Source organism: Rhinatrema bivittatum, chromosome 9 (genome assembly GCF_901001135.1).
Source record: "Rhinatrema bivittatum chromosome 9, aRhiBiv1.1, whole genome shotgun sequence".
NCBI classification, from domain to species: Eukaryota; Metazoa; Chordata; class Amphibia; order Gymnophiona; family Rhinatrematidae; genus Rhinatrema; species Rhinatrema bivittatum.
In genome coordinates this window covers 63,741,099-63,767,631 of record NC_042623.1, presented here as the reverse complement: position 1 = coordinate 63,767,631, position 26,533 = coordinate 63,741,099, and the positions used below count along the sequence as shown (strand labels likewise).

At 47.5% G+C, this 26,533-nt stretch overlaps 1 protein-coding gene across 4 annotated transcripts in view; it reads right to left on the bottom strand.

The window, feature by feature from the left end:
* Positions 1–3,854: 3,854 nt before the first annotated feature.
* The window catches only part of GRAMD4 (GRAM domain containing 4), a 210,480-nt gene continuing 187,801 nt past the window's right edge, over positions 3,855–26,533 (bottom strand). For all 4 annotated transcript variants that reach the window (XM_029617381.1, XM_029617380.1, XM_029617382.1 and 1 more), the window contains exons 16-19: positions 24,870–24,963; positions 15,697–15,781; positions 9,998–10,066; positions 3,855–5,730 (exon numbers count right to left, since the gene is read on the bottom strand). In XM_029617381.1, coding sequence (XP_029473241.1) covers positions 5,629–5,730; positions 9,998–10,066; positions 15,697–15,781; positions 24,870–24,963 — 350 coding nt within the window. In that variant the 3' untranslated portion in view covers positions 3,855–5,628. The remainder of the gene's footprint in view (positions 5,731–9,997; positions 10,067–15,696; positions 15,782–24,869; positions 24,964–26,533) is intronic.

Here is a 26,533-nt window from a genome sequence, read left to right as displayed (position 1 = left end):
GCCACCTGCACTCGCAAGGAACTACACGATAAGCCCTTCGCCAAACCAGCCTGAAGGAAACTCAAAATGTCTGGGACACTCGCTCAGGTAGGTAAAATACCCCTGGCAAGACACCAAGCCTCAAAGATCTTCCAGACTCTTACATAAGATAAGGAAGTAGAAATCTTACGTGACCTCAATAACTTAGCCACAACAGCATCTGAGTACCCTCTGGACTTCAGCTGCTTCCTCTCAAAAGCTATGCTGCTAGACAAAAACCCTCGACCTGGTCGAAACAAACGGGACCCTGATGAAGCAAATTCGGCAGGTCCGGAAACCGCAAGGGACAGTCTATGGCCAGATTGACCAGATCCGCAAACCAAGGACGTCTCGGCCACTCAGGAGCTATCAGGATCACCTCCGACGGATGTAATTCTATTCGGCGAAGAGTCTGACCTATGAGGGGCCAAGGTGGAATCACATAAAGCAGAACATCCGATGGCCAGAGGAGAACCAGGGCGTCCACGCCCTCCGCTCCTGTGTCTCTGCGACGAGCGAAGAAGCGGGGAGCCTTGGAATTCTTTAACGTCGCCATCAGATCCATGCAGGGTGTGCCCCACCGGACACAGATGATCTGAAAAGCTTCGTCCGCGAGCTCTCACTCTCCTGGATCTAGAGAATGTCGACTGAGGAAGTCCGCGTGGACATTTTCCACCCCAGCAATGTGAGAGGCTGCTATGCTAAGTTCTGCTCCGCCCACGTGATCAACAGAAGAGCTTCCAACGCCACTGGTTGACTCCGGGTTCCGCCCTGACGATTGATGTAAGCCACTGTGGTCACATTGTCGGAAAGAACTCTGACCGTCTTGCCTCGGAGAATCGGAAGGAACGCCTGCAGTGCCAACCTCACTGCTCTGGTCTCCAGGTGACTGATGGACCATCGAGCCTCCTCCTGGGACCACTGCCCCTGCATTTCCGCAGGCAAACCGCTCCCTAACCGTGCAGGCTGGCATCCGTAGTGACCACCGTCCAGTCCGGAACTACCAAGGGAACCCCACGTCGCAAGTTGTCCATGAGCAGCCACCAATCCAGGCTGGACTGAGCAGACTCCGTCAGAGGTAAAGGGAGATGAAACTGTTCCGAAACCAGGTTCCATCTGGAAAGCAAATCTGATTATAAAGGTCGCATATGAGCGAAAGCCCATGGAACCAATTCCAGGGTTGAAGTCATGGAGCCTAGGACCTGCAAGTAATCCCATACCTTTGGGGTTTGCTTGGACAACAAGGCTCGCACCTGACCTTGAAGCTTGACCATACGTTCCTCCTTTAAGGACACTGTTCCCTGATGAGTGTCGAACAAAGCTCCCAAATAGTCCAACAACTGGGATGGCATTAGACGACATTTGGACATGTTGACTACCCAGCCGAGGGTTCTCAATAATTAAAGTACTCGGTTTATTGCCTCCTGGCAAAGCAACTCCGATTTCGCTCGAATTAGCTAATCGTCCAGGTACGGGTGTACTAGAAACCCCTCCTTCTGGAGCTGCGCTGCCACTACCACCATAACCTTGGTGAATGTCCTGAGCGTGGTGGCCAGACCGAACGGCAGAGCCTGAAATTGGTAGTGATACCCCAAGACGGAGAACCTCTGATGTTCGGCCCGAATTCCGATGTAAAAATATACCTCCATCAGATCCAGAGATGCAAGAAATTCCCCCCGTCGGACTGACGAAATGATGAACCTTAACGTTTCCATCCGGAAACGGGGAATCCGAAGGCATCTATTGACCAGCTTGAGGTCGAGGATGGGTCGGGAAGGTCCCTTCTTTCTTGGGCACTACGAAATAAATGGAACAACAACCCCGAAGTTCTGTCAGAGGAACTGGAACAACGGCGCCGAGGTCGAGAAGACGCTGCAGAGTCTCCTTTACTGCATGGCGATTTTTTGCATGACCGCATGGAGAGACCAGGAATCGCTGGCGGGGCCGGTGTGCAAAATCTAATGCGTAACCGTGTCTTATCACGGATAGCACCCACTGATCCAAAGTCATTTTGGCCCACTCCTCGTGAAACAGAGACAATCTGCCTCCCACCACGGAATGTACCGGTCGCACATCATTGTGAAGGCTTTCCGCCCGGTGTGCTCTGGCCGGTGCCAGACCTACCGAAACGGCACCCACGAAAGGACTGAGCGTACGTCTGCTGCCTGTTGGCGTTGTGACGAAAAGAAGAAACCGACCCCCAAGAAGTCAGAGGCCTCCGACCTCCTCTAAATCGAGACCTGAAAGCAAAAGAACCTCTCGACTTCGGTCTATCTTCCGGCAAACTATGCACCTTATTCTCGCCCAAGGACTGAATCAGGTCTTCCAGCTCTTTCCGAAAGAGCAGTTTTCCCTTAAACGGCAAAGAGACCAGTTGAGATTTAGATGACAGATCCGCCGCCCATTGCGTAACCACAGCAGATGTTTTGCTGACATGGCCGATACCATGGTTCTGGCCGAGGTGCGAAGCAAATCGTAAAAGGCATCAGTACTATAGGCAATCACCACCTCAAGTCGCCCCACTTTGAGAGATTCTTCCTCAGAGAGCGACTCGTTAGTCAAAAGCTGCTGCACCCAACGCAGACCTGCCCTCAAAGAAAAATTGCTACACATCGCCGCACGGATTCCAAGCGCGGAAACCTCAAAGATCTTTTTGAGCTGAATCTCCAGTTTGAGATCCTGCAAATCCTTAAGTGCTGTCCCCCCAGTGACCGGAATGATGGTCTTCTTCGTGACCGCAGCCACTGCTACATCTACCTTAGGAACTCTTAAAAGCTCCAAGGCCTACTCAGGCAGAGGATAGAGCTTATCCATCGCCTTAGCCACCCTTCAGGCCCAAGTCCGGAGTGTCCCATTCCTTGAAGAGCAAATCCGTAGCCGAAAAATGAAACGGGAAGGACGAAGGAGGACCCTGTAGTCCATAGACCCTAGGCAAGACTCTTCCTGGGGAAGTTGAATGCCTAACTCCCCCAAAATAGCCGGAATGAGCAGAGCCAGTTCGTCTCTCTGAAAAAGACGGACCACCTTCGGGTCGTCTCCGTCCGCCCCATGGGACCCCCGAAGACCGCTCTGCAGTTGATCAGCCTCCCCCTCACCCCCCCTCGGGGGCTGGGAAGGTAACTCCCGGTCATCCTGATCCTCCGATACCGTGGAGGAATCTGGATCCGCCAAAGGGGTCCGCAAGTTGGAGGGCCGCTGTCCAGATGAAAGACCCGGGGTCCTGGGCAATCCTGGTCCGCTTCTGAGGCGTGGGTTGGGAGTCCAGAATGAGGCCTCTTCTTACCTGCCTTCCAGGCCTTAAGCATTAAAAGGACAAAGTCAGAAGAAAAAGAAGACTCAGAGGACAAATCGTCTGAATCCCCTGCAGGGACATCCCCAGAGCCACAGCTGCCAAGACTTGCGGGCCTGTCCTCCTCAGGGACCCTCCGCTGTGGCGATAAACTCTGTGGGAGATCCTCCTCCCCCTGCGTTGCATGCGCTGCCGAGGCCACTGACACCAGTGGGGCCAAAATGCCAGCCGTTCCCGCATTTTGCGGGAACGGGCCAGAAACTGAGGGCAGCAGCTCACCAAAGGCTCTGGTGACAGTCTGCACCCTAACAACGACCCCCAGTGGGGTCGTGGAGGCTCCCTCTCCCCCTGAAAGAATTTGCACACAGCCCGTCCCGCGACAGGCGCGCTCACGTGGCACCACAGGCCCAACACGGTATTGCTGTAACTAAAAATAAAAAACTATTGCCACCCCCCCTCCCCCGGAAATGTGGCGAAACAGCGCGAAACTACCCCCACCGCAATTGGAAGGGAAGAGAGAGTCGAGCCACAACAAAAAAATACAATCTTTTTTTTTTTTTTTAAATAAGACAAATACTTGCCCTGGACTTACTGGGGGGAGTGAGCCGGGCTCCCCAGTATCACCCCCAGTAGTAGTTTGAGCTGGCAAATGGGCTTTCCACCCTGTACCTTAGCTGTCTCTGAAACCAGGGGGGATGGTCCCCTCAGGACCTCACAACCCCCTGGGGAGGCGGGAGACTCTGACCTGTAGGCAGTCACTGCGGTCCCTTCTCCTGGAATTTTTCTCTTCTTCTTCTTTTTTTTTTTTTTAATATCTAACTAAACTAACACTGTCATAAAATCTATATTAGGCCCTAACACAGACTGTAGGTTTTGCACTCCCACCATCTGCTGGAGACAGAAGAATACTGCCAAACTGTAGGTGGTACCATCCTAGATAAGGCGGAGTTTGTTGGTAAACTTCTGTCTCCAACTGCTAGGAGGGGAGGGGGGGGGGGGGGGACACAAAACCCAGGAGTGTGGACTGATCTGGGTATGTACAGGGAATTACCAGTTTCCGCAGATAAAGCGGTAAGGGCCAGAAAGCAGAAAGACACAGGCGCTAGGAAATTATGAGACCAAAATTAAATGATAGTATATAGCTAAATTGGCAAATCCCAGAATGTAATCAGCACTTTAATTAGCCAAATAACCTAATCCATTCAAGGTTCTTCACCATGTAAATCCTACCATAAAGGTGACAAGCATATGGTAAGAGTGCAAGATGAGAGTGTCTTCAACCCTTGTGGAAGAGGGGGAAAAAATAGTTCTACTTGATTCACAGCTGCTCAGGAAGTGACAAAACTATCATTCATCCATATAAAAGATTTTAGGGCGAAAAAAAAAACGGTCTGTGCCGATAAAGTGACACATCACATGATGAATAGAGAGAAGAAGAGATGAGAGCATGCTATGAAAAGCATAGTTACTGATTAATCCCAAAGGGTATCATTAGGGGGTAACACACACATAGAGGCCCACACAAGCTCCAAAGTTCAAAGGGTATTTTGCTTAGAAGGGTCATTTCATCTGGAAGTGGCAATTCCTAAAAACGCAAGGACAGAAAACAACTGCAGGCTCAGTCCTGGTATAATTAATTTTGCTTGGACTTGTACCTCTATTAGTTCACAAAGAAGTTCAATTCCTAGTGTCTTATTGAGGAAGTTTAAGTGACCTTTATTCTCCCTCTTTCTGTTTTCACCTTGGGTTCCATTAAGGAAGGAAGGAAGGGTAAGGTGAAAGTGAAATGAGACAGGACAGAGAGGGTGGGGGAGTGAGGGATGAAATGGAACTGTAAAAAGAGAGCGACAGTACTGCTTCTTAAGGCCCATCCAACAGCATATTCATATCCTGCACTGCCTGAAGTCACAATCTTTTTCACATTCATGCCACAAGCCTCCCACCTAATGCAGAGCCTGCAGCAGGCCAACATAAAACACAAACAAAGACATATAGGAGAAAGGTAAAGGTCTGTCATCCAATTATCTCCTTCACTTTTAAGGTCTGCAAACAAACATTAACAATGTTTCATGTGCAAAGCTTTGAGTGATGACATTACTGTTAACTGTCACTATCTAAAGACTTACAAAAAAAAAAAATTATACAAAATACGTTTTCTGTGACAAATATAAACCTTCTCAATCAGCAAAATTATTGCAAAGTAGAGAATATGAACGCTCCATTTCAAATTCATTAGTAAGCCATACAAAACCACAGACCAGCCTAAACCAGAAAAGAAAAGCCAAATCCGGTCAGAGCATGCAGGTCCCTTTGGAATGAAACTAATTCTCGATGTTGGATGCTGCCGATGTTATTTTCATGTACTGGTTGAAGATGGTTTCGAAGGCCTCGTCCCTGTGTATCATGGCACCAAACACCAGCGGCTAGAGAGAGGAAAAGAAAATTAAATAAGGAACTCCCAAAACATGATGCATGTATCTATAGAGTAACAGAGCAGAGGAAGACATAAAAGACCAGACGGTCTGTCCATTGCTGTCTACACTGCAAGGATACATCCCATCATCCATAGTGCCTGACCACTTCTAAGATCTGTCTCTCTTCATCCATTTTCTTCCTTTGTATGCTACCATATTAGGCAGACAAGATTCCCCACTTAGTTCACACCAGCATCCCTCCCTTCTCAGGGCTAACCGAAAGTTCTACAATAATCCAAATAGTTCCCAGTACCTGATCTCCACAAGATTATTTTTTCTTCATTATATTATTTTTCCTCATTACTTTTGAGGAAGCAAATAACTATTGCAATATGTCAGTGGAAAGAAACTCTTAATTTTAGTCTCAGGAGTCTCAAACTCCGCCCCAGAAGGCCATAATTTTCCAGATTATTTTGATAATGCTAATTCACCATTACCCAGAACCACTGCATGCAAGTAAATCTTCTGACTACTCCTGGCAACCAGCTTGAAACCCTGTCTGCGATCTGTTTGTGGCCCTCATGGACTGGAAACCAAGCTATAAGATCCCTCTTTTTAACTCACTCCATATAAATATTTATATCAACCTTTCCATTTCAGTCAAGTACAGTATGGTGGGAAAAGAAATTGCTTTTCCTGACATTTCAACAGCATCCTGTTTGAGAAGAGCACTGAGGACTGTATTCTCTGCAGGCATCCCCATCTACACTCAGTCACATTCCTGACAATACAGCTGCAGCTCTAAAAGGAATTTCAAAAAGAACCTAATCCCCCCCTACCCCCACTCTTTTCTCACAACTCTTAAGGAAAATTTAGGAATGCTTTTGATGCTGTCCATCACAGATGGATACAAAGAAAAAGAATAAATGCAAAACCTTGTCATGAGGACAACGAAGGGACAAGCAGATACTACAACAGTGGCATAATTAATCACTTTTTGTTCTCCCTGCCCAACTCACGCTACCACAAATTAAAGCCTCCCAACCAGTCAAAAGAAAGCTCATTAGCTCTGTCCGGAATGTGAATGAGAAGTGTATAAATTCTCTCCCTGCTGTTTATCTGCTTTAACAAGTTCTCCTCAACCACTCACTGGCCATTAGCCTTGTCCATCTCCCTCAGTGGTGCCTTCAGTATGCTAGGATCAGGGAAATAAATATTTTGTATCCCAGAAAGGTAATTCCAGTGCAGTGTTAGCAGAATAATCCACATGACAATGATCCAACTCCAGTCCTTGTAAGCCACCAATAAGTCTGGTTCTTAGAATACTCAAAAATCTGGAAACTGTCCAACTGTATGCAGATCTCTCATGAACATTCATGATGAATGCCCCTAGAAACAGATGAGCCATTTCCCGCAGTGCAGAAAATTCAGCCGGGCACTCCAGCCTCAGCACGGTCCAGAGACACACGGGAAAACAAACACAGCCCACCAACCGCTGCTCCGCCTCCTCTGCTACAAGCATGGCAGCTAATGCCGCTCCCCTGGGACACACACGGACCGGCCCAGTAGTTACCTGCTATCTGCCGAGGCCTGCAGCCCTCGCTGCCTCATGGCCGTACCTTCCGCCCCCCAGCAACCAGCTGTTTGCCTTTCTGCTCTATTTTATTTTAAAATCACAGATACAAAGGCAAAAAAACCCACACAGGGGTACTTCCCTGATTCCGGGGCCTTGCAGACAGAAGCCTTGAGGGAACCAGTCCCCTGGCTATCAGGACCTCCGGCACAATGCGGCCAAGCACAAGGCAGGGGTTCCCAACCCCCCAAATGTCCGACTCAATCTGAGGAATGGTCTACCAAGAAGCCTAACACCTCAGGGAGCTTCCTCCGAAATTCTCCTACTTCAACTTCTCTCTTTCTCTTTCTTAATCTCAGACTGCAGGATTGCACCTCTACCATCTACTGGAGTCAGAGAAATACTGAGGGGACTGCAGGTGGCACTCTTATGTAGCAGTGCCTCAAAGTTTTGTTTCTCTGACTCCATGTGCTGGTAGGGAGGCAAAACCCATTTGTCTTCACTGATCTGGGTATGTTCAGAAATAAGATTTAATATACTATCCTGAGCTGCACACGAACTGTTAAATCCTCCTTAGAAGTGGCAGTGTGCCAAATTTGTGTTCTTGCTAGAAAAAACAAGCGTGACTTGAGAGGACTGTTTTACCTTTCCTTTCCCTTCTGTTGAAGAGAAAATTCTCAAAAATCACAAAATCATTTTCTTTGAAAGTTTTTCCAGAATTATAATAAAATTACTCTGGATATGCACTGTACAATTACACATAGTTGAGGACAAACAAAGATTCCTGGCCTGCAGCCTAGTATAGCATCTAGGCAGGTCTAATTACCCCCTGCAACAGAACACGCTTCCCGGTGTCCAACATCAAACACAAATTCACAGTTTAAAAAGGTTAGGATGTGTAACAGGAGGAAACATTCACGTGACCAATGAGGACCCATCATATACTACCACTTCAGAGCTATTTTATTTTTAAAAATAGCAAATACACCCGGTTCTAGAGTTAGATGACGCCTCACCCTCTCCAAAACTGCCCATAATAGGTAAGAATGAAATATTGTTTAATTGCTTACAGCTTCTTGGTATAAACAACATTATGGGCCACAGGAAAGTGTGCTTCCTTCCCTTCCTGCCAGGCTCAAGAAACGGTGGAAAGGCCTGCCTCCCTATTACTTACTTCTACAGTGCTACTAAACTGTAGAAATACACATTTATTTTATTTATTGATTGTTTATATACTGCCACCACCAGAGAACGGGATGGTTTACAATAAAACATCCATAAAATTAATAAATAAGAGATCATTTCTGCTTTCTAGAGATTACAATCTATTAAAGACAAACAAGACAAATAAGAAAATTAGGGCGTTCCATTTAATATGGAAAATGGTTAAACCCAAAAAGGGTATGATCAGGAGAACCAGAGGTTAAGATTTAAAAGCAGCTTCAGAAGGGTGGGATTTTTGGCTCCATTTGAATAAGGCCAGAAAGTGAGCATGATGCATTGATTCAGGAAGTCTATCACAGCACAGCAAGGTGGACAGTGAGCATAGAGTGAGGATTCAGGCATAGATAAGAGTGACTTATCCAATGAACAGAGTTCTAAAGGAGAGGTGTAAGAAAAGAAGAGGAGAGATAATGAGTTGCTGTAGAATGAATGCACTTGGAGATGAGTAAAAGAAGCTTGAACTGTATGCAGGGATGGATAGGGAGCCAATGAAGTGACTTGGGTGTAGCAACAATGGTGGAAGATAATTTGTGCAGCTGAATTTAGCTGATTCTAGTGGGGAGAGATGATTCAGTGGGAGACCTGTGAGGAGTGAGTTACAGTAATTTTAAGCAGGAAGTGGGGACAATGTAGTAGTGTATTCAGAAAGGAAGGAATGGATTTCAGTAATGTTAGAAAGAAATGACATGTTTTAGCAGTGTTGTGGATTTATAGAGAGGAGTTGAACATGACCCCATGACAATGGACTGAGGGGACTGGAAGTATGACAGTGTTATCCACAGAAAGAAAAAGGGGACAGAAGTAACGGGAAGGCCTGTCTCCTTTCCCCAGTTGTCCATACAGTAAGTAATGGGAAGGCCTGCCTCCCTCCCCACCTACTCAAGGAGTGGTAGGAAGGCCTACCTTAATTCCACAATTGCCTAGCCAAAAGCTGTAGGGAAGGCCTATCTCCCTTGCTGCCTGCTCAGCCGAAAAAGCAATGGGAAGGCCTACTGCAGCCAAAAGAAGCCTCCCCATGCTCAGCCAACACTGAGCTTCCTTTTGTCTGTAAAGCTGAAAGAAAGAGGTATGCTGTGAATGCACTTTATATATGTTGTAGCAAGTTCTGGAAAGAAAACCTGAATAGCAGTCCATTTCTTCAGTTCACCCCTTCCTTGGGGCAGTCTCCCCTTTGGGGGAGAAGGGACGGAAAACTGGCTTATTATTATTCATACAGGATTTCCAACACTCCATGTGATTTTGGCCAACCAATCATGGAGTTACAGTGAAATCATTTTATAACAGTTCAGAAAAGTCAATGCTTCAAAAAATCTCTTTAGCCAGCATGTGAGGTACATGAACACAGAGCAGAGCCATAAAACTGGAGGAATATATTCAAGTCTAAACATTGATAACATTTTGTGAGGCAAGCTAGTTTCATCTTCTACATGAATGTGTAAAGATACCAACAGCAAGAATAACCCAACGTTATTCACTTACCTTTTGCGTAAAAGGCGTTGAGACTGCAATACCCATCCCTGATCCTGGCAGCACGGACAGGACTTTGTACTACATGAGACAAAACACAACCAGCTTCACTACAGAAGCAAATTCTGTGAAAATGCAGCAAAATGAAATATTTCAGTGGCTTAACTAAATAGGGAAATATAGGGATCACAGAAATGACCAGTTGGAAGGAATGCTTTCACAACATGCAGGAGGTAAAAGGAATCCAACATGAAGACAAAGAGTTCCAACCCAGCTTTACCTGGAACAATGACAGCGTATAAGACGAGGCCAACATGGAATGAGGTAAAATAAAGCAGAGTTTCTTACCTGTAACAGGTGTTCTCCGAGGACAGCAGGATGTTAGTCCTCATACATGGGGTGACATCATCAGATTGAGCCTCGACACAGAAAACTTATGTCAAAGTTTCTAGAACTTTAACCAGGTGCCAACGGGCACAACAACAATGTTGGTAACAGAGGGGGGAGACAGCTTGAACTTAAATGGGTCCTAGGCAGGAGAAAGTTGGATTCTACAACTCAAATAGATTCCGAAGGACAGATTGGCCAAACCTACTGTCGCGTCAGCCATTGCTATCCAGGCAATAGTGAGATGTGAATGTGTGGAGAGAACTCCACGTCGTGGCCTTGCAGATCTCCTCCATGGAAACTGCTCGCAAGTGGGCCACTGACGCTGCCATAGCTCGGACAGAATGAGCCTTGACATGACCCCCAAGATGAACAACTGCCTGGGCATAACAGGAGGAGAAGCAATCTGCTAGCTAATTTGATAGTATGTTTGGCAACAGCAATACTCAACCTATTCCTATCAAAAGAAACAAAAAGTCGGGTGGACTGTTTATGGGCTTCGGTCCGCTCCAGCTAGAAGGCTAAGGCTCACTTGTAATCCAAACTGTGCAGGGCTCGTTTGCCTTAATGCGAACGTGGCCTGGGAAAGAATATTGGCAGGATGATGGATAGATTAAGATAGAAGACCATCACCACCTAAGGCAGGAACTTAGGGTGTGTACGCAAGACCACCCTGTCATGACAAAACTTAGTGTAAGGTGGAAAAGTCACTAATGCAAGGAGTCTCTAACCCCTGCATGCTGAGGTGACAACCACTAAAAATATGACCTTCCAGATCAGGTATTTCAGGTCAGAGGTACGCAGCGGCTCAAAAGGAGCTATCATCAAATGAGTTATTACCATGTTGAGGTTCCAAGACTCAGCGGGAGGCTTCATTTGAGGCAGGGCATGCAGAATTGTACAACTATAGGCTATAAAGAGATGGGCATACCATCTACACCACGGTAGTATGCACCAATTACATTGAGATGAACTCTAACGGAGTTGATTTTTAAGCCAACTTCCGATAAGTGTAGAAGGTAATCAAACAGTTTTTGTGTGGGGCAGGAGAACGGATCTAGAGCCTTCTGCTCGCACCACATAGAAAACCTCCTCTACTTCAGTCCATAGGACTTTCTAGTGGAAGGCTTTCTAAAAACCACTAGGATCCAAGACAGAGATCGAGTGGTTGCAGAATTAACCTTTCAACATCCAGGTTGTGAGTGACAGGGCTTGGAGATTGGGATGTCCCAAAAACTGATCGGGGGAAGTCCCCAAACTGATCGGTCTCCAGATGGACAACTTCCGTATGATTGGAAACCAAACCAGTCTAGGTCAATAAGAGGCTAGGAGGATCATAGTCCTCTTGTCCTTGCGAAGCTTCAAGAGAGTCTTCACTACTAAGGGAATCGGAGGATATGCATATGGAAGACCCTTGACTCAATGTTGAGCCAGGGCATCCAAGTCTGGTTTGACCATCTGTCCCACACAGGGAGCAGAAATGAGGCACCTTTCTGTTGCAAGGGGACATGAAGAAATCCATGTCCAGGCTCTCCCAGAGGCAGAATATCTGATTTGCAACCCCCTGGGTCCAGGGACCACTTGGGGGTCTGGAGGCCCGACTCAGTCTGTCTGCTAACACATTCTCCATCCCAAGAAGGTACATGGCCTTGAGCACCATCCCATGGGACAGGGCTCATGATCAGATTTGAATCACTTCCTGACTCAGGAGGTACGAGCCTGTACCTCCCCTGCTTGTTGACAGACCACATCACCATCTGGTTGTCAGTCTGGATCAGGACAACTGTGTTGGACAGTCTATCTTTGAAAGTCCATAGTGCGTACCTGATCACCTGGAGCTCCAGGAAATTGATTTAGCAACAGCTTTCCAGGCCAGACCAGAGACCGTGAGTGCTGAGCCCTTCTACATGAGCTCCCCATTACAGGATGAACGCATCCATGGTTAGGACAATTTGGATAGGAGAACTTTGGAATGAGATCACCTGTTCCAGATTTTAAAGTACCTGCCACCAGGACAAAGAGTCCCAGAGGGGCAAGGTGATTCGGATGTGATTCTGGAGGTTCTGTGTTGCCTACCACCCCAGTGACCTCAAGGTCCATTGGGCCCTACGCAAGTGTAATTCTGCCAAGGGAGTGATGTGGATGGTTGCGGCCAAATGGCCAGACAACCTCAACATGTGCCAGGTGGACACCTGCTGGCTCTGCTGAATCTCTACTGTGATGGTCGACAAATTGACGGCCCTTTAAAGAGACAGGAAGGCCTTGGCCTGAGCCAAGTCTAACAGGGTTCCTATGAAGTCCAACTGAAGTGATGGGCTGAGATGGGACTTCAGGTAGTTGATGACGAACCCTAGTGACTCCAACACCTGACACAGCCCCTGCCTGGGATGTGCTCTTGACCAGCCAATCATCCAGATAAGAGAAAACATGTGCACCCCCAGCCTGTGGAAGTGCGCCGCCACCACGGCTAGGCATTTTGTGAAGACCCATGGGGTTGCCGCTAGCCCAAATGGCAACATCTGATACCGGAAGTGCTGTTTTTCCACAACTAATTGGAGATAAGATCATAAGATTTGCCAAACTGGGCAGACCAAACGGTCCATCAAGCCTTGTACCCTATTTCTACAGTGGCAAGCCAGGTCACAAGTACCTGGCAGGATCCCAAGGATTCTTCCGGTGACTTGGGAAGATCTCAATGTCAGTGTATGCATCCTTTAGATGGAGGGATCATAGCCAGGCCCCTTTTTTTCCCCATAACATTTTTATTGAGGAATGCTGCCATACAAACACACATACAAATTTCAAAACAAACATGTTGTTACAAAGTGTGATAGCAGCCCTTCACAATTTTTGCCTAATAAACTTTTCCCTACCAACACTCCCCCCCATGCCGATACAGACTCATCATTTTACATGTAGCCGTGGTTTATTAAACAAATTGTAGTTGTAAAGACCTCCAAAATACTTTCAGACATCACAATTCAAGGGGAAGAGAACTTGAACAGCTGCTGGTAGACTTCAATAAAACTTATACAAAATGTCTCTAAAGAAAAGTTTCTTCTTCGGAGTAAAAGAGGAATATAAGAAGTCATACTCCAGCTGATACAGCTCTGACATTAATGAGGTCCACGGGAGGGTTAGGTTTCAACCAATTTAGTAATAAACATTTTTTATAGAAACATCTCCATTGTCATTATTAAGTAAACAAAATGAACAAAACCAGCGAATATCCATATTGAAGATAACTGAGACCCGTTTACGCACAGATTCCCAGAAACCTCGAACACCTTCACATGACCATATACAATATATCAAGAAGACTGACTAATAAGCACACTTTAAACATGCACTGGATGTTGCAAGATCCATCTGATGAGCCCTCTTCGGGGAATATACAATCTATGGAAAATTCTAACTTGCATTTCACTGAGACTAATATTATTAGTGATCTTTTGTATAGACATGTAATCTCAAAGCATCTGGGAATCCAAAACCTCTTGTACATCAACTTGCCATTTTATGTGTTTTAACATTTTGATAAAAAAAATATACAAGTGAGAAAGAGTGCCTTGTTTCGCTGCAAAAAGTTATATGAAGGATTGTCTATTGGTCCTGTTATCTCCTTCATCACGTGTTGATAAAAAGCCTTTGGTGAGACCGCACCTTGAATACTGTGTACAATTCTGGTCACTGCATCTCAAAAAAGGTATAGTTGAGATGGAGAAGGTACAGAGAAGGGCGACCAAAATGATAAAGGAAATGGAATAGCTCCCCTATGAGGAAAGGCTGAAGAGGTTAGGGCTGTTCATCTTGGAGAAGAGACTGCTGAGGGGGGATATGATAGAGGTCTTTAAAATCATGAGAGGTCTTGAACGAGTAGATGTGAATCGGTTATTTACACTTTCGGATAATAGAAGGACTAGGGCCACTCCATGAAGTTAGCAAGTAGCTCATTTAAACAAATCAAAGAAAATTCTTTTTTACTCAGTACATAGTTAAGCTATGGAATTCATTGCCTGAGGATGTGGTTACAGCAGTTAGAGTAACTGGGTTTAAAAAAGGTTTGGATAAGTTCCTAGAGGAAAAATCCATAAACTGTGATTACGGTAATAAAAAGCAATAGTGGTTTGTGATTTATCTAATGTTTGGGTACTTGCGACTTGGATTGGCCACTGTTGGAAACAGGATACTGGGCCTGATGGACCCTTGGTCTGACCCAGTACGGCATATCTTATGTTCAATTCATTTTTAAATTGATTGCAGACAAAACATGATGGTGTATGAGTATAAGAAATGTTTTTTTTTTTTGGTTTTTTTTTTTTATCAGATGTTGCAAGTTCTGCATTTATTCTGCATTATTTCACCCAGATACAGATATAATAAATAAAATGTATGGTTTTTGTTTTTTGCTTTTGTAGCAATTACATAAATGGGAAATGATTTAAAGTAGCAGGGTCTCTTGCTCAATACATCTTCAGGTAATAGGAAGCTTAAAATATCAAAGATTTTATGTACTAGTACATGAACTCCGGTATATAAAAAGCCTTTAAATAAATAAATAAATAATATTGGGGGTGGTAACATGAGGCAGCAGTAGGGCTTCAGTACTAATCAGCGAGATATGGGACAGAGCCGGGTTCTGCACAGCACATGCTTGGTAGATTTTGCCAGTGACCAACTACCAAGAAAGAAGGGAGAGGCCCTGCAGTCCCAGCATTTTTCACATTCAAAATGGCTGCTTATGAACATTCTTTTTGAAACTTCACCAGAGCCAGATGTAAACATGTACACCATAAAGGAAATATGATAGGGACATTTAAATACATCAGAGGTATCAATGCATAGCAGGATAGATTTCTTTCAATGGGAAGGAGGCTCTAGAACAAAGGGTCACAGGATAAGGAGAAATCTAAGGAAGGCTGGGGACTGCATGGAACAGCCAGTCAGTGGAGGTGATGGAGACCAAGATAGTATCTGAATTCAAGACAACATGGGATAAGTATAATAGGCAATCTCTGCGTGAATGGCAGGGATTGAAGAGCTGAGCAATTGGTGTGGATGGGCAAACTATGATAGGCTATATGGTCTTTCTCTGCCATCATGTTTCTATCCTGTACCATAGTACATTGTACAGACACCTCTAGAAAATAGTTTGCTCTTTTAAAGAAAAGAAATAAGCCAATAGAAATATTCATTTATTTTAATTTGCAGTCCACCTTTCCATAAGGAATATGCCCAAAGTGAGATAAATTAAAATGTAAAAACAACATTAACATACAAATACAAACAAGCAATACAGTCAGTCTAATCCAGCAAGTACCTACCTTCTGAATATCAGTTATGTCTGTCAGTTTTATGACCTTGTTCTTCTTAGATGAACCAGATTTGGAACTCTCGAAACATAAATAACTGGAGGAAAGATGCCGACAAGTTATGATACATCAGAAGCACTTCTCAATTTGTCTTCAGTTATTTTGGACCAGCTAAGAAATGCTCCATTCTACGGTATTTAAAACTAAATAAAAGCAAGATTGCTTACCCTAAATGGTGTTTTACATAAATAGCAGGATGAATTATCCATGCTCTCTGGGTGACGTCCTCCAGCAGCATGGGGCAGAGCTTTCTCTCTCAGAAACTTTGAACTTAGTGCAAGCATGGCCATTCTCGCACGTTACTGTCCTTCTCCTCAGTTGATAAAAAAGCCACTTTAGTGTAATGATGGAGAAAGGCTGTCCAGAGAGGAAGGAGGGATCACATGGCTAATTCATTTTGCTATCTACGGAAAGCACTGTTTACGGTAAGAAAACCTTTTTTCCCCCATCAATAAATAGGTTAAATTAGCCATGCTCTCTGGGAGTCCCCAGCTAAGGGTTGCTACCATATTTACTGAAAATAGGAAAATTAGATTCTTACCTGATAATTTTCGTTCCTGTAGTACCACGGATCAGTCCAGACTTGTGGGTTTGCCCCCCCAGCAGATGGAGACAGAGCAGTTACCATAACAACACTCTGCCTGTAAATAGAATGGTGCCACCTACAGTTTGGCAGTATTACTCAATGTCAAAGCAGTATATCTCATCAAAACATCTTGAACTATGTACAAGAACCCTTTAACAAGAAAAGAAATAATTGGTCCGCTTAACCCTCCGGGGAATCGAACCTGTAGAACCACTTGAGGACAGACAATCGCAAATTTCTTCAGACCTGAAAATTAATTACATAATAACCGATCGGACTCTCCCTTACTTCCATGCCTCTGACGGGCGGGACACCGGACTGATCCGTGGTACTACAGGAACGAAAATTATCAGGTAAGAAACTAATTTTCCTTTCCCCGTACGTACCCGGATCAGTCCAGACTCCTGGGATGTACCAGAGCTACCTTACATGAGATGGGATCCGGAGAAGCCCGCTCGAAGCACACCTTCTCCAAAACCACCGGAACCTGGTACCTGGACATCCAGTCTGTAATGTCTCGTAAACGTATGCAAGGACTTCCACGTAGCCGACCTGCAAATTTCCTGTGGAGAAAACATCTGGCACTCTGCCCAAGACGCCGCATGCGAATGAGTAGAGTGAGTCCTTAGACCAACAGGAAGAGATCTACCACGAAGGAGATAGGCCGAGCTAATAGTCTCGGAGGCCATCTGACCCCGCTTGGAGCCAACTCCAGAGCACAAAAAGATGGTCAGAAACACGAAAGTCATTTGTAACCTCCAGATAACGGAGCAATGGTCTGCAAATGTCCAGCTTCCGCAAATCCCTGGACAAGGGATCCGAATGGTCTAATTCCACATAAGCCAGAAGCTCCATTGATTGGTTGATATGAAAGGAAGAAACCACTTTCGGGAGAAAGGAAGGCACTGTCCGAAATGAAAACCCCCGACTCCAAAATCCGCAAAAAAGGTTCTCTACAGGAAAGAGCTTGGAGTTCTGACACTCTACGAGCCGATGTAATGGCACCAGAAAGACTACCTTCAAGGTAAGATCCTTCATAGTCGCCCTCTTCAAAGGCTCAAAGTGTGCCGAGCATAGAGCCGTGAGAACTAAATTTAGACTCCAAGACGGACAAGGATGCCGCAGCGGAGGACGCAAGTGCTTTGCTCCCCTTATGAAACGAGCCACATCTGGATGTGCCACTAACGCTACACCTTGCACAGAGCCACGCAAACAACCAAGAGCCGCCACCTGCACATGGAGGGAACTGCATGACAAGCCCTTGGACAGACCAGCCTGAAGAAAACACAGAATATCCGGACACAGAGGCCTGGGTAGGAGAAACATCTCGGTCTAAACACCAAGCCTCAAAAATCTTCCATACTGTAACATAAGCGAGGTTGGTGGAGGTCTTATGCGATCGCAGGAGCGTAGCCACTACGGCTGGAGAATAGCCTTTGCCCCGTAACCGTCGCCTTTCAAAAGCCATGCCACTAGACAAAAGCGATAGACTTCAAACAGACGAGCCCTTGATGTAGCAGATCTGGACTGTCTGGAAACTACAGTGGACCCATCACCACTAGATTGAGGAAGTCTGCAAACCATGGGCATCTGGGCCATTCCGAGGCTACGAGGATGACCTCCACCGGATGGAGTTCTTTTCGCCTGAGTACTTTGCCGATCAACGGCCAAGGTGGAAAGATGTACAATAGAACTTCGATGGACCAGGGCAGGACTAGGGCATCCACGCCCTCTGCGACGAGTGTAGAAAACGTGGAACCTTGGCATTCCCAAAATGTTGCTATGAGATGAATGCTGGGCATACCCCACGTGTCGCAAATTAGTTGAAAAGCTGTGTCCGCTAACTCCCATTCCCCGGGATCTAGGCGATTTCGGCTGAGAAAGTCTGCCTGCTCGTTGTTCACGCCGGCAACGTGAGATGCTGCTATGCTAAGTGCTGTTCCTCCCAGCTGATCAACTGACGAGCCTCGACTGTCACTGACTGACCTCTGGTCCCTTCTTGATGATTGATGTACGCTACTGTGGTTGCACTGTCTAAGACAACTTTGATGGACCTCCCCTGAAGGAGAGAACGAAACGCTTGTAACGCTAACCACACCGCTCGGGTCTCCAGACGATTGATCGACCACTGTGACTCCTCCGGAGACCAAAATCCCTGTACAGATTTCCTCCGGCATACTGCCCTCCAACCGGAGAGACTGGCATCTGTGGTAACCACTGTCCAGTCGGGTACCTCCAGGAGAACTCCACGAGTCAGATTGTCTGTTACCAGCCACCAATTGAGACTGGACCGCGCTGCATCAGTCAGTGGGAGAGGAAGAAGAAACAGTTCGGTGACTGGATTCCAGCGGGAAAGCAACGCGGACTGTAAAGGCCGCATATGAGCAAAGGCCCAGGGAACCAGTTCCAAGGATGAGGTCATTGAGCCGAGAACTTGCAAGTAATACCGGACCCTGGGAGGATGCTTGAATAATAAGGCTCTTACTTGAGCCTGCAATTTGGAAATGCGTTCTGTGGAAAGAAATACTCTGCCCTGCTGGGTGTCGAACAGAGCCCCCAAATACTCCAAGGACTGAGAGGGCACGAGCCTGCTTTTGGATAAATTGACCACCCAGCCCAGCGACTGAAGTAGCTGGAGTAAGTTGTGAACCGCCAACCGGGCCAGTGGTTCAGACTTCGCTCGAATCAGCCAGTCGTCCAGGCAGGGATGTACCAGCAGCGCTTCCTTCCGGAGATGGGCTGCCACGACTACCATTACACCTTGGTGAATGTCCTGGGTGCGGTGGCCAGCCCAAAGGACAGCGCTCGAAACTGAAAATGCTGACCCAGTATCGCAAAATGAAGGAACTTCTGGTGATCCGACCAGATGCCTATATGAAAGTACGCTTCCGTGAGATCCAGGGATGCCAGAAATGCTCTCTTTTGCACCGAGGCAATGTCTGACCGGAGCGTTTCCATGCAAAAATGTGGCACCCTGAGGCATCTGTTCACTCATTTGAGATCCATAATGGGCCGAAAGGATCCCTCTTTCTTTGGGACCACAAAATAAATGGAATAACGGCCTGGAAAAAGTGTGTAAGGAGAACCACGTCGCAGCTCGGCAGATATCGACGGGAGACAACAGACTAACCTCCGCCATTGACTCTGCCTGAGCCCTAGTGGAAAGAGCCCTAACCTGAGTAGGCTATGGCTTTCCAGCATCTACATACGCGGCCATGACCACCTCCTTAATCCCATGAGCTATGGTAGCTCATGAAACTGGAGCGCCCTGCTTACTCCCACCATGGAGAACAAACAGGTGATCTGTGTTTCGAAAAGACTCAGACCTCTAGATATCCAAGGAACGCAAAGGGCAAAACTCCTATGCATCCCATCCCTTATCCAGGGATGGCAGAGAGATGGAATGATTCAAATGAAAGTCTGAGACTACCTCGGGCAAGAAGGATGTAACAGTACACAGCTGTAACACCCCCAGAGTCACCCGAAGGAACAGCTCCTGGCAAGACAATGCCTGCAGCTCAGAAATCCAACGCACAGAACATATAGCCACCAGGAACACAGGCTATGCAGTGGTCGGAATGGTGGGGCCTGCCAAAAGGTCCAGCACCAAATTAAGACTCCACAATGGAACCTTTAACCTCAGGCACTTCACTCCCTTCAAAAAAAGAAAAAAAAAAAGGGCCACATCAGGATGAGACAAGGAAACACCATTCACCAGGCCTCTGAAACAGGCAAGAGCCACAACCTGCACCTTCAAAGAATTAAAGGCCAAGCCTTTATTCAATCCATCCTGCAAAAAATCCAGAATGAAAGGGATCTTAACTAAACGAAGAGGAATACCCTGCTCCTCCACCAGGCCTCAAAAACTATCCAAACCCGCACATAAGCCAAAGAAGTGGAGAACTGGCAAGCGCAGAGCAGAGTAGAGTAGCAATCACCGCAGAGGAATAACCACACTTTAACAGGCGAGCCCTCTCAAGGGCAAAACCGTAAGACAGAATAGAGTCGGATCCTTTTGAAGAACCGGTCCCTGCTGAAGCAGATCCATGTGGAGCGGAAGACGAAGGAAGGCCTCCACCAAGAGTCGTCACAAACCTGCATACCATGGATGCTGAGCCAATCCGGCGCCACCAGGAGTACTAGCCCCCTGTGGCCTTCGATGTTGTGAATTATCCTGCCTAGTAAGGGCCACAAAGTAAAGGCATAAAGCATTGTCTTCTGGCCACACCTGTATGAGAGCATCTATTCCCAGGGACCACTGATCTCTCCTGAAACTGTAGAAGTGAGGAATCTTCGCATTTTGAGAAGTCGCCAGCAGGTCTAAGAAGAGAAGGCCCCAGTGATCCACAATCAGCTGAAATGCCTCAGCTGACAACACCCACTCTCCTGGGTCCAGACTCTCCCTGATAAGAAAGTCCATTCTTATGTTGTCTTTTCCTGCAATGTGAGAGGCCGAGATCATCTGCAGATGACTTTCCGCCCATTCTATCAGCTGGTCTATTTCCTGCGACACTTGCTGGCTCTTGGTTTCTCCCTGGTGACTGACATAGGCCACCGTCATTGCGTTGCCTAACATCACGTGAACAGGTTGATTCCGCAGCCTGTGGCTGAACTGCAAGCATGCCAGCCGTTCCACCCGGCCCTACAGGCGACTGATGTTCCAGCGCCTCTGGGCCGTTAACTCCAGACAGTGAGCCTCTCATCTGTAGAGACTCGCATCTGTCGTGATTACCAACCAGGTCAGAGAGGATAAGAGATCTCCCTTTCTCAGATGATCCTCCTGTAACTACCACTGGAGGCGGGAGCAGATTTCCATCGGCAAGTGGAGCCGAACTGCATAATCCGGAGACTGCAGGTTCCAACGAGATAGCAGAGAGTGCTGAAGAGGACGCATATGCACCCTTACACACAGCACCACTTTCAGGGTAGTGCCATCAAACAGAGTAAGTGCAGCATCTGGCGTATGGTGTTCATCAACTGACACACTTGAGACATCAATCTGTCCCATGTCAAACTGGACCCCCAGATACTCCAATGACTGGGATGGTTGAAGATTGCTCTTGGTCAGGATCATCACCCAACTGAGCTCCTGCAAAAAGGAGATCACCTTGTGTGTCACCAGGCGGCTCTCTTCCTGAGACTTGGCTCCAATCAACCAGTCGTCCAAATACAGGTACACCAGGATAGCAGAGTTGCTTACCTGTAACAGGTGTTCTCCCAGGACAGCAGGGTGTTAGTCCTCACAGATGGGCGACATCATCAGATGAAGCCCAGCATGGAATACTTTTGTTTTGACTGGCACACTGAGCATGCCCAGCATGCCACTAACCCCGCAGCCATGCAGGATTCCCACTCAGTCTCATATCAAAGCATAAAAGACGAGCGAAAAATAAAACAAAACACAGTCGGATCCAACTCTGCAGGGTGACGGGTGGGTCTTGTTGAGGACTAACATCCTGTTGTCCTGGGAGAACACCTGTTACAGGTAAGCAACTCTGCTTTCTCCCAGGACAAGCAGGATGGTAGTCCTCACAGATGGGTGAATACCAAGCTACAGAGGTTGCCCCCGAAACATACTGGGCCAAACAAACACCCAATAATGTGCAACAGGCACAACAACAGGGGTGCTGTAGGCAACAACGGGGTAATCAACATAATGGGCCCAGGTAGGAAGAGTTGGGTTCTCACACTTAGAACAGGTTACTGAGGACAAACTGGCTGAGGACGCTATCCTGTCAACCATCCTTGTCCAGAAGTAGTGGGCAGCGAACGTATAGAGGGAACTCCACGTCGCAGCCTTGCAAATTTCTACAATTGGAATTGCACAGAAGTGGGCCACTGACGCCGCCATGGCTCGTGCGGAGTGCGCTGTCACACGACCTTCGAGGGTATGGCCTGCTAGCTCATAGCAGAAAGCGATACAGTCCGCCAATCAACTGGACAGAGTCTGCTTGCCCACCACAACTCCAAGTCTGTTTTTAATCAAAGGAGGCGAAGTTGGGTGGACTGCCTGTGGGCTGCAGTGCGTTTCAGATAAAAAGCTGGAGCTCGCTTGCAGTCCAAAGTATGCAGAGCTCGCTCACCTCGGTGGGAATGTGGCTTCGGAAAAAAAGTGGGCAACAAGATAGACTGTTTCAGATGGAAGTCAGTCACCACCTTGGGCAGGAACTTAGGGTGTGGAACAACTTTGTGTAAAACGGATAGGTCACCAGGTCCTGGAGCTCACCGACTCTGCGAACAGACGTTAATTGCCACCAGGAAGAGAACCTTCCAGGTGAGGTATTTAAACTCGCAGGAGCGCAGAGGCCCAAATGGAGGCAGCATGAGCCACGCTAGTACGATGTTGAGGTTCCAGGCCACAACAGGAGGACATAACGGAGGCTTCAGTTGGAGCAAGCCTCTCATGAAGCGCCCCACTAAGGGCTGCACCGAGATTGGAGTGTCACCCATTCCGTGGTGGCAGGCTTTGATAGCACTCAGGTGAACTTGGATCGAAGTAGTCTGAAATCCCAACTCTGAGAGACGCCACAGGTAGTCCAGGAGCCGAGATGTGGGATAGGAGAAAGGGTCGAGACCCTGTTCAGCACACCAGACCAAGAATCTCTTCCATTTCAGCTGGCAGGACTTCCGCGTGGAAGGCTTACGAGAGGCTACCAAGACTTTTGAGACATTATCCGGAAGGTAGGGACTGTAGCACTAGCCTTTCAACCTCCAGGCTGCGAGGGCCAATAACCGAAGGTTCGGGTGGCATAGCCTGCCCTGATCCTGTGTGATGAGGTCGGGATAGGAGCCCAGACATATGGGCTCCTGGATCGACAGGTCACACAGGATTGGAAACCAGGCCTGTCATGGCCATTGTGGGGCTATCAGGATCATGGAGCCTCCATCCTGCTGGAGCTTCAAGATGGTCTTGCCTACGAGAGGAATTGGAGGATTCGCGTATAGGAGACCTGCCCTCCAGGACTGGGCAAAGGCATCCATGGCCGGGTCCCAATCTTCCCAGAACAGGGAGCAAAAGCGGCTCACTTTGTGGTTCTGAAGGGACGTTAAGAGGTCCACATCCAGCAGACCCCACCTGTGGAAGATCTTGTCCACCACGGAGGGGTTGAGGAACCACTCGTGGGGGTGGAATGTCCGACTGAGGCGGTCCGCCACCACATTCTCCGTCCCTGCCAGGTATGCTGCTCGCAGGAGCATGGATTGTGATAGGGCCCAGGTCTGCTCCAATAAAGGTGTGGTGTCCAGGTCTGCTCCAATGAAGCTGAGCTGCTGGGATGGCATCAGCTGGGATTTTGGAGAATTGATGAGAAACCCCAGCGATTGGAGGACTTCGACTGTTGAGTTCAGGGACTGTAGGGCACCCTCCCTCGAGGAACTCCTGATGAGTCAGTCGTCTATATAAGGGAACGCATGTATCCCCTTGCGGCGCAGGTGTGCTCCCACCACTGCCTATAGAGGGCAGCAGAACATGCACAAGAGCATGCGAAATCGGCCACCGCAGCCTACCATGAGGCGTGCAAGAAAAAAGCCTAAGTGAGGGGCCTAGCCCACCGGGGGCCACTCAACCCACCAGGCTGCCAAGTTCCCTAGCCCCAACGGAAGTGGGAACGAATGTTGTCATCGCGCGCCGAGAATGGAGACCGGAGGAAGTCCTGAAACCCCTCTGTCTGTCTCCGATTCAGGTAAAACTTTCTTTTTTTGTTTTTTTTTTTTAAACTTTACCTGAGCACAGCACTTACCAGCTGAGTACAGAGATGGTCTCCGGCTGCAGGGGGAGAGGGCATCTGCTGTCACCGCCGCACTTGGCCTCTTGCACCCGATGCCTTTCAGATGAGCTACCAGCTAAATCCATGCCAGGAAACCCAGCTACGGGACTAAGGCACACCTCTGAGAATCCATGGAAATCGCCTCAGGAATTCTCAACTGGGGAGAGACCTTTAGATATCACCGCAGGAGAGCGGGGCTTTCTTTTCCTGAATTTAGAATTTCAAATTTCTCCTTTCAAAAAGCTCAAAGCAATCCCCATAGTGAGATGCACATCCATATGCTGAAGATGGAGAATACTGGCAGGCTGGGTCACTGCAGGGCTATATATACTGTGACGACAGCTTGCTCCATCTCCATCTGCTGGCAGGAGAGCATAAATCCACTGGTCCTGAGACCATCTGTCTACACACTAGGAAATGCCCACTCACTATGCAGGTTAAAAGTCCACAAGTAGGGACTACATTCTCCTACTTTTACCACCACTGAGCAGAGGCCTTCATGGGGATGTGAGGTTGGCAATTAAGCACTTTTGCCTTTTCAAAAGTACATGCCTATTTTTCTTGAGTAGCAGGTTACGTGAATACAGGTTGTTTGGGTGTAATGATTTTCAAAGAGAAAATGCAAGTATACATTTCCTTAGAAAGCTGCTGTGAAATCTGCAAGTAAAAAGCCGCTGCAGATTTCATGCCAATGCAGGCAGTTACTGAATTACCCCCTTAAGGTTTGTCTCATGGACCTCAATCCCTACCCCAACAAGAAATCAATTACTCACTTTTCAGTAACATAAAGAACACCATTCCTCATGTAGTCTGTGGGCATCTTCCTGTCTCTGTTGATCAAGTAGCACCGCCAGCCTGTGTCACATGCTAGTGAAAGAAGCACACAAGCACAGGTGAGAGCCAAGAGGATACTATATTTATGTCCTTTCTAAAGAGGTCAGGCTCTATCCAGCACTAGCTATCTCAAACCACATAAACCTGCTTCTAGGCTCTCCCCCATAGGATTCTCCTAACAGAGGAATCCTACAGACTCCATAGGGATGAAGAATCATCATAGCTATGATGGCCTTCCTGGGAAACACACATAGAGGTAGATCTTAAATAAGTACGCATGCGCGAACAAAAGTACGCTGGATTTTATAAGATACGCACTTATCTTATAAAATCCGGGGTCGGCGTGCGCAAGGCTGCGCAAAATCGGCAGCCTGTGCGCCAAGCCGCACAGCCTGCCTCTGTTCCCTCCGAGGCCGCTCCGATTTCCCCCTACCTTTGTTGTGCAAGTTACGCCTGCTTGAAGCAGGTGTAACTTGCACGCACCGCCTCGGCATCCCCCAGCACAGGCCGCAGTGCCGAGGGGCTCGGGACCGCCCTCCCAGCCCGCCCCCGAACCGTCGCCACACCCCTGGACCCACCCCCCTGACCCCCGGACACGCCCCCTCCCACCCCTTTTACGAAGCCTCGGGACTTACGCGCGTCCTGGGGCTTTGCACGTGCCGGCGACCTATGCAAAATAGGCGCGCGCAGGGCTTTTAAAATCTAGCCCATAGCCTGTAAAAAGATGGTGAACAGCTTGAGATAAGAAGCAACAGCTAAAATTAAGGGCTAGAACCAATTGACAGGCCACTAGAAGATGTATCAGACCCATTTTAGTCCACATATTTTATTTTATTTACTGTATTGTATTATTCTTTTGACTGTTATATGATTTTTTTTTGGCTTTAATGATTATGTATGTATAATTGTTACCCACTACAACAGGGATCGGGAACCTTTTTGGCTGAGAGAGCCATGAACGCCACATATTTTAAAATGTAATTCTGTGAGAGCCATACAAGACCTACCAAATTAATTTACTACAACCCCCTACTCTCCTGACGCCCCCCAAGACCTGCCAAATTAATTTACTACAACCCCCCACCCTCCTGACCCCCCCCCCCCCAAGACCTGCCAAAAGTCCCTGGTGGTCTAGCGGGGGTCCAGGGCTCGCAGACAAATTTTTAATAAAAAAGTAAAAATCTAACAAAACCCCCCACCCTCCTGATGCCCCCCAATACCTCCAAAATTAATTTATTACAATCCCCCACCCTCCTGACCCCCCCCCCCCCAAGACCTGCCAAAAGTCCCTGGTGGTCCAGTGGGGTCCAGGAGCGGTCCGGGAGCGATCTCCTGGACTTGGGCTGTTGGCTGCCAATAGTCAAAATGGCGCCAACGGCCCTTTGCCCTCACTATGTCACTGGGGTCGACCAATGGAAGCGGTAGCCCCTGTGACATAGTAAGGGCAAAGGGCCGTCGACGCCATTTTGATTACTGGCAGCCGACGGCCCTTTGTCCTTACTATGTCACAGGGGCTACCGCCGCTATTGGTCGACCCCAGTGACATAGTGAGGGCAAAGGGCCGTCGGCGCCATTTTGACTACTGGTAGCCGACAGCCCAAGT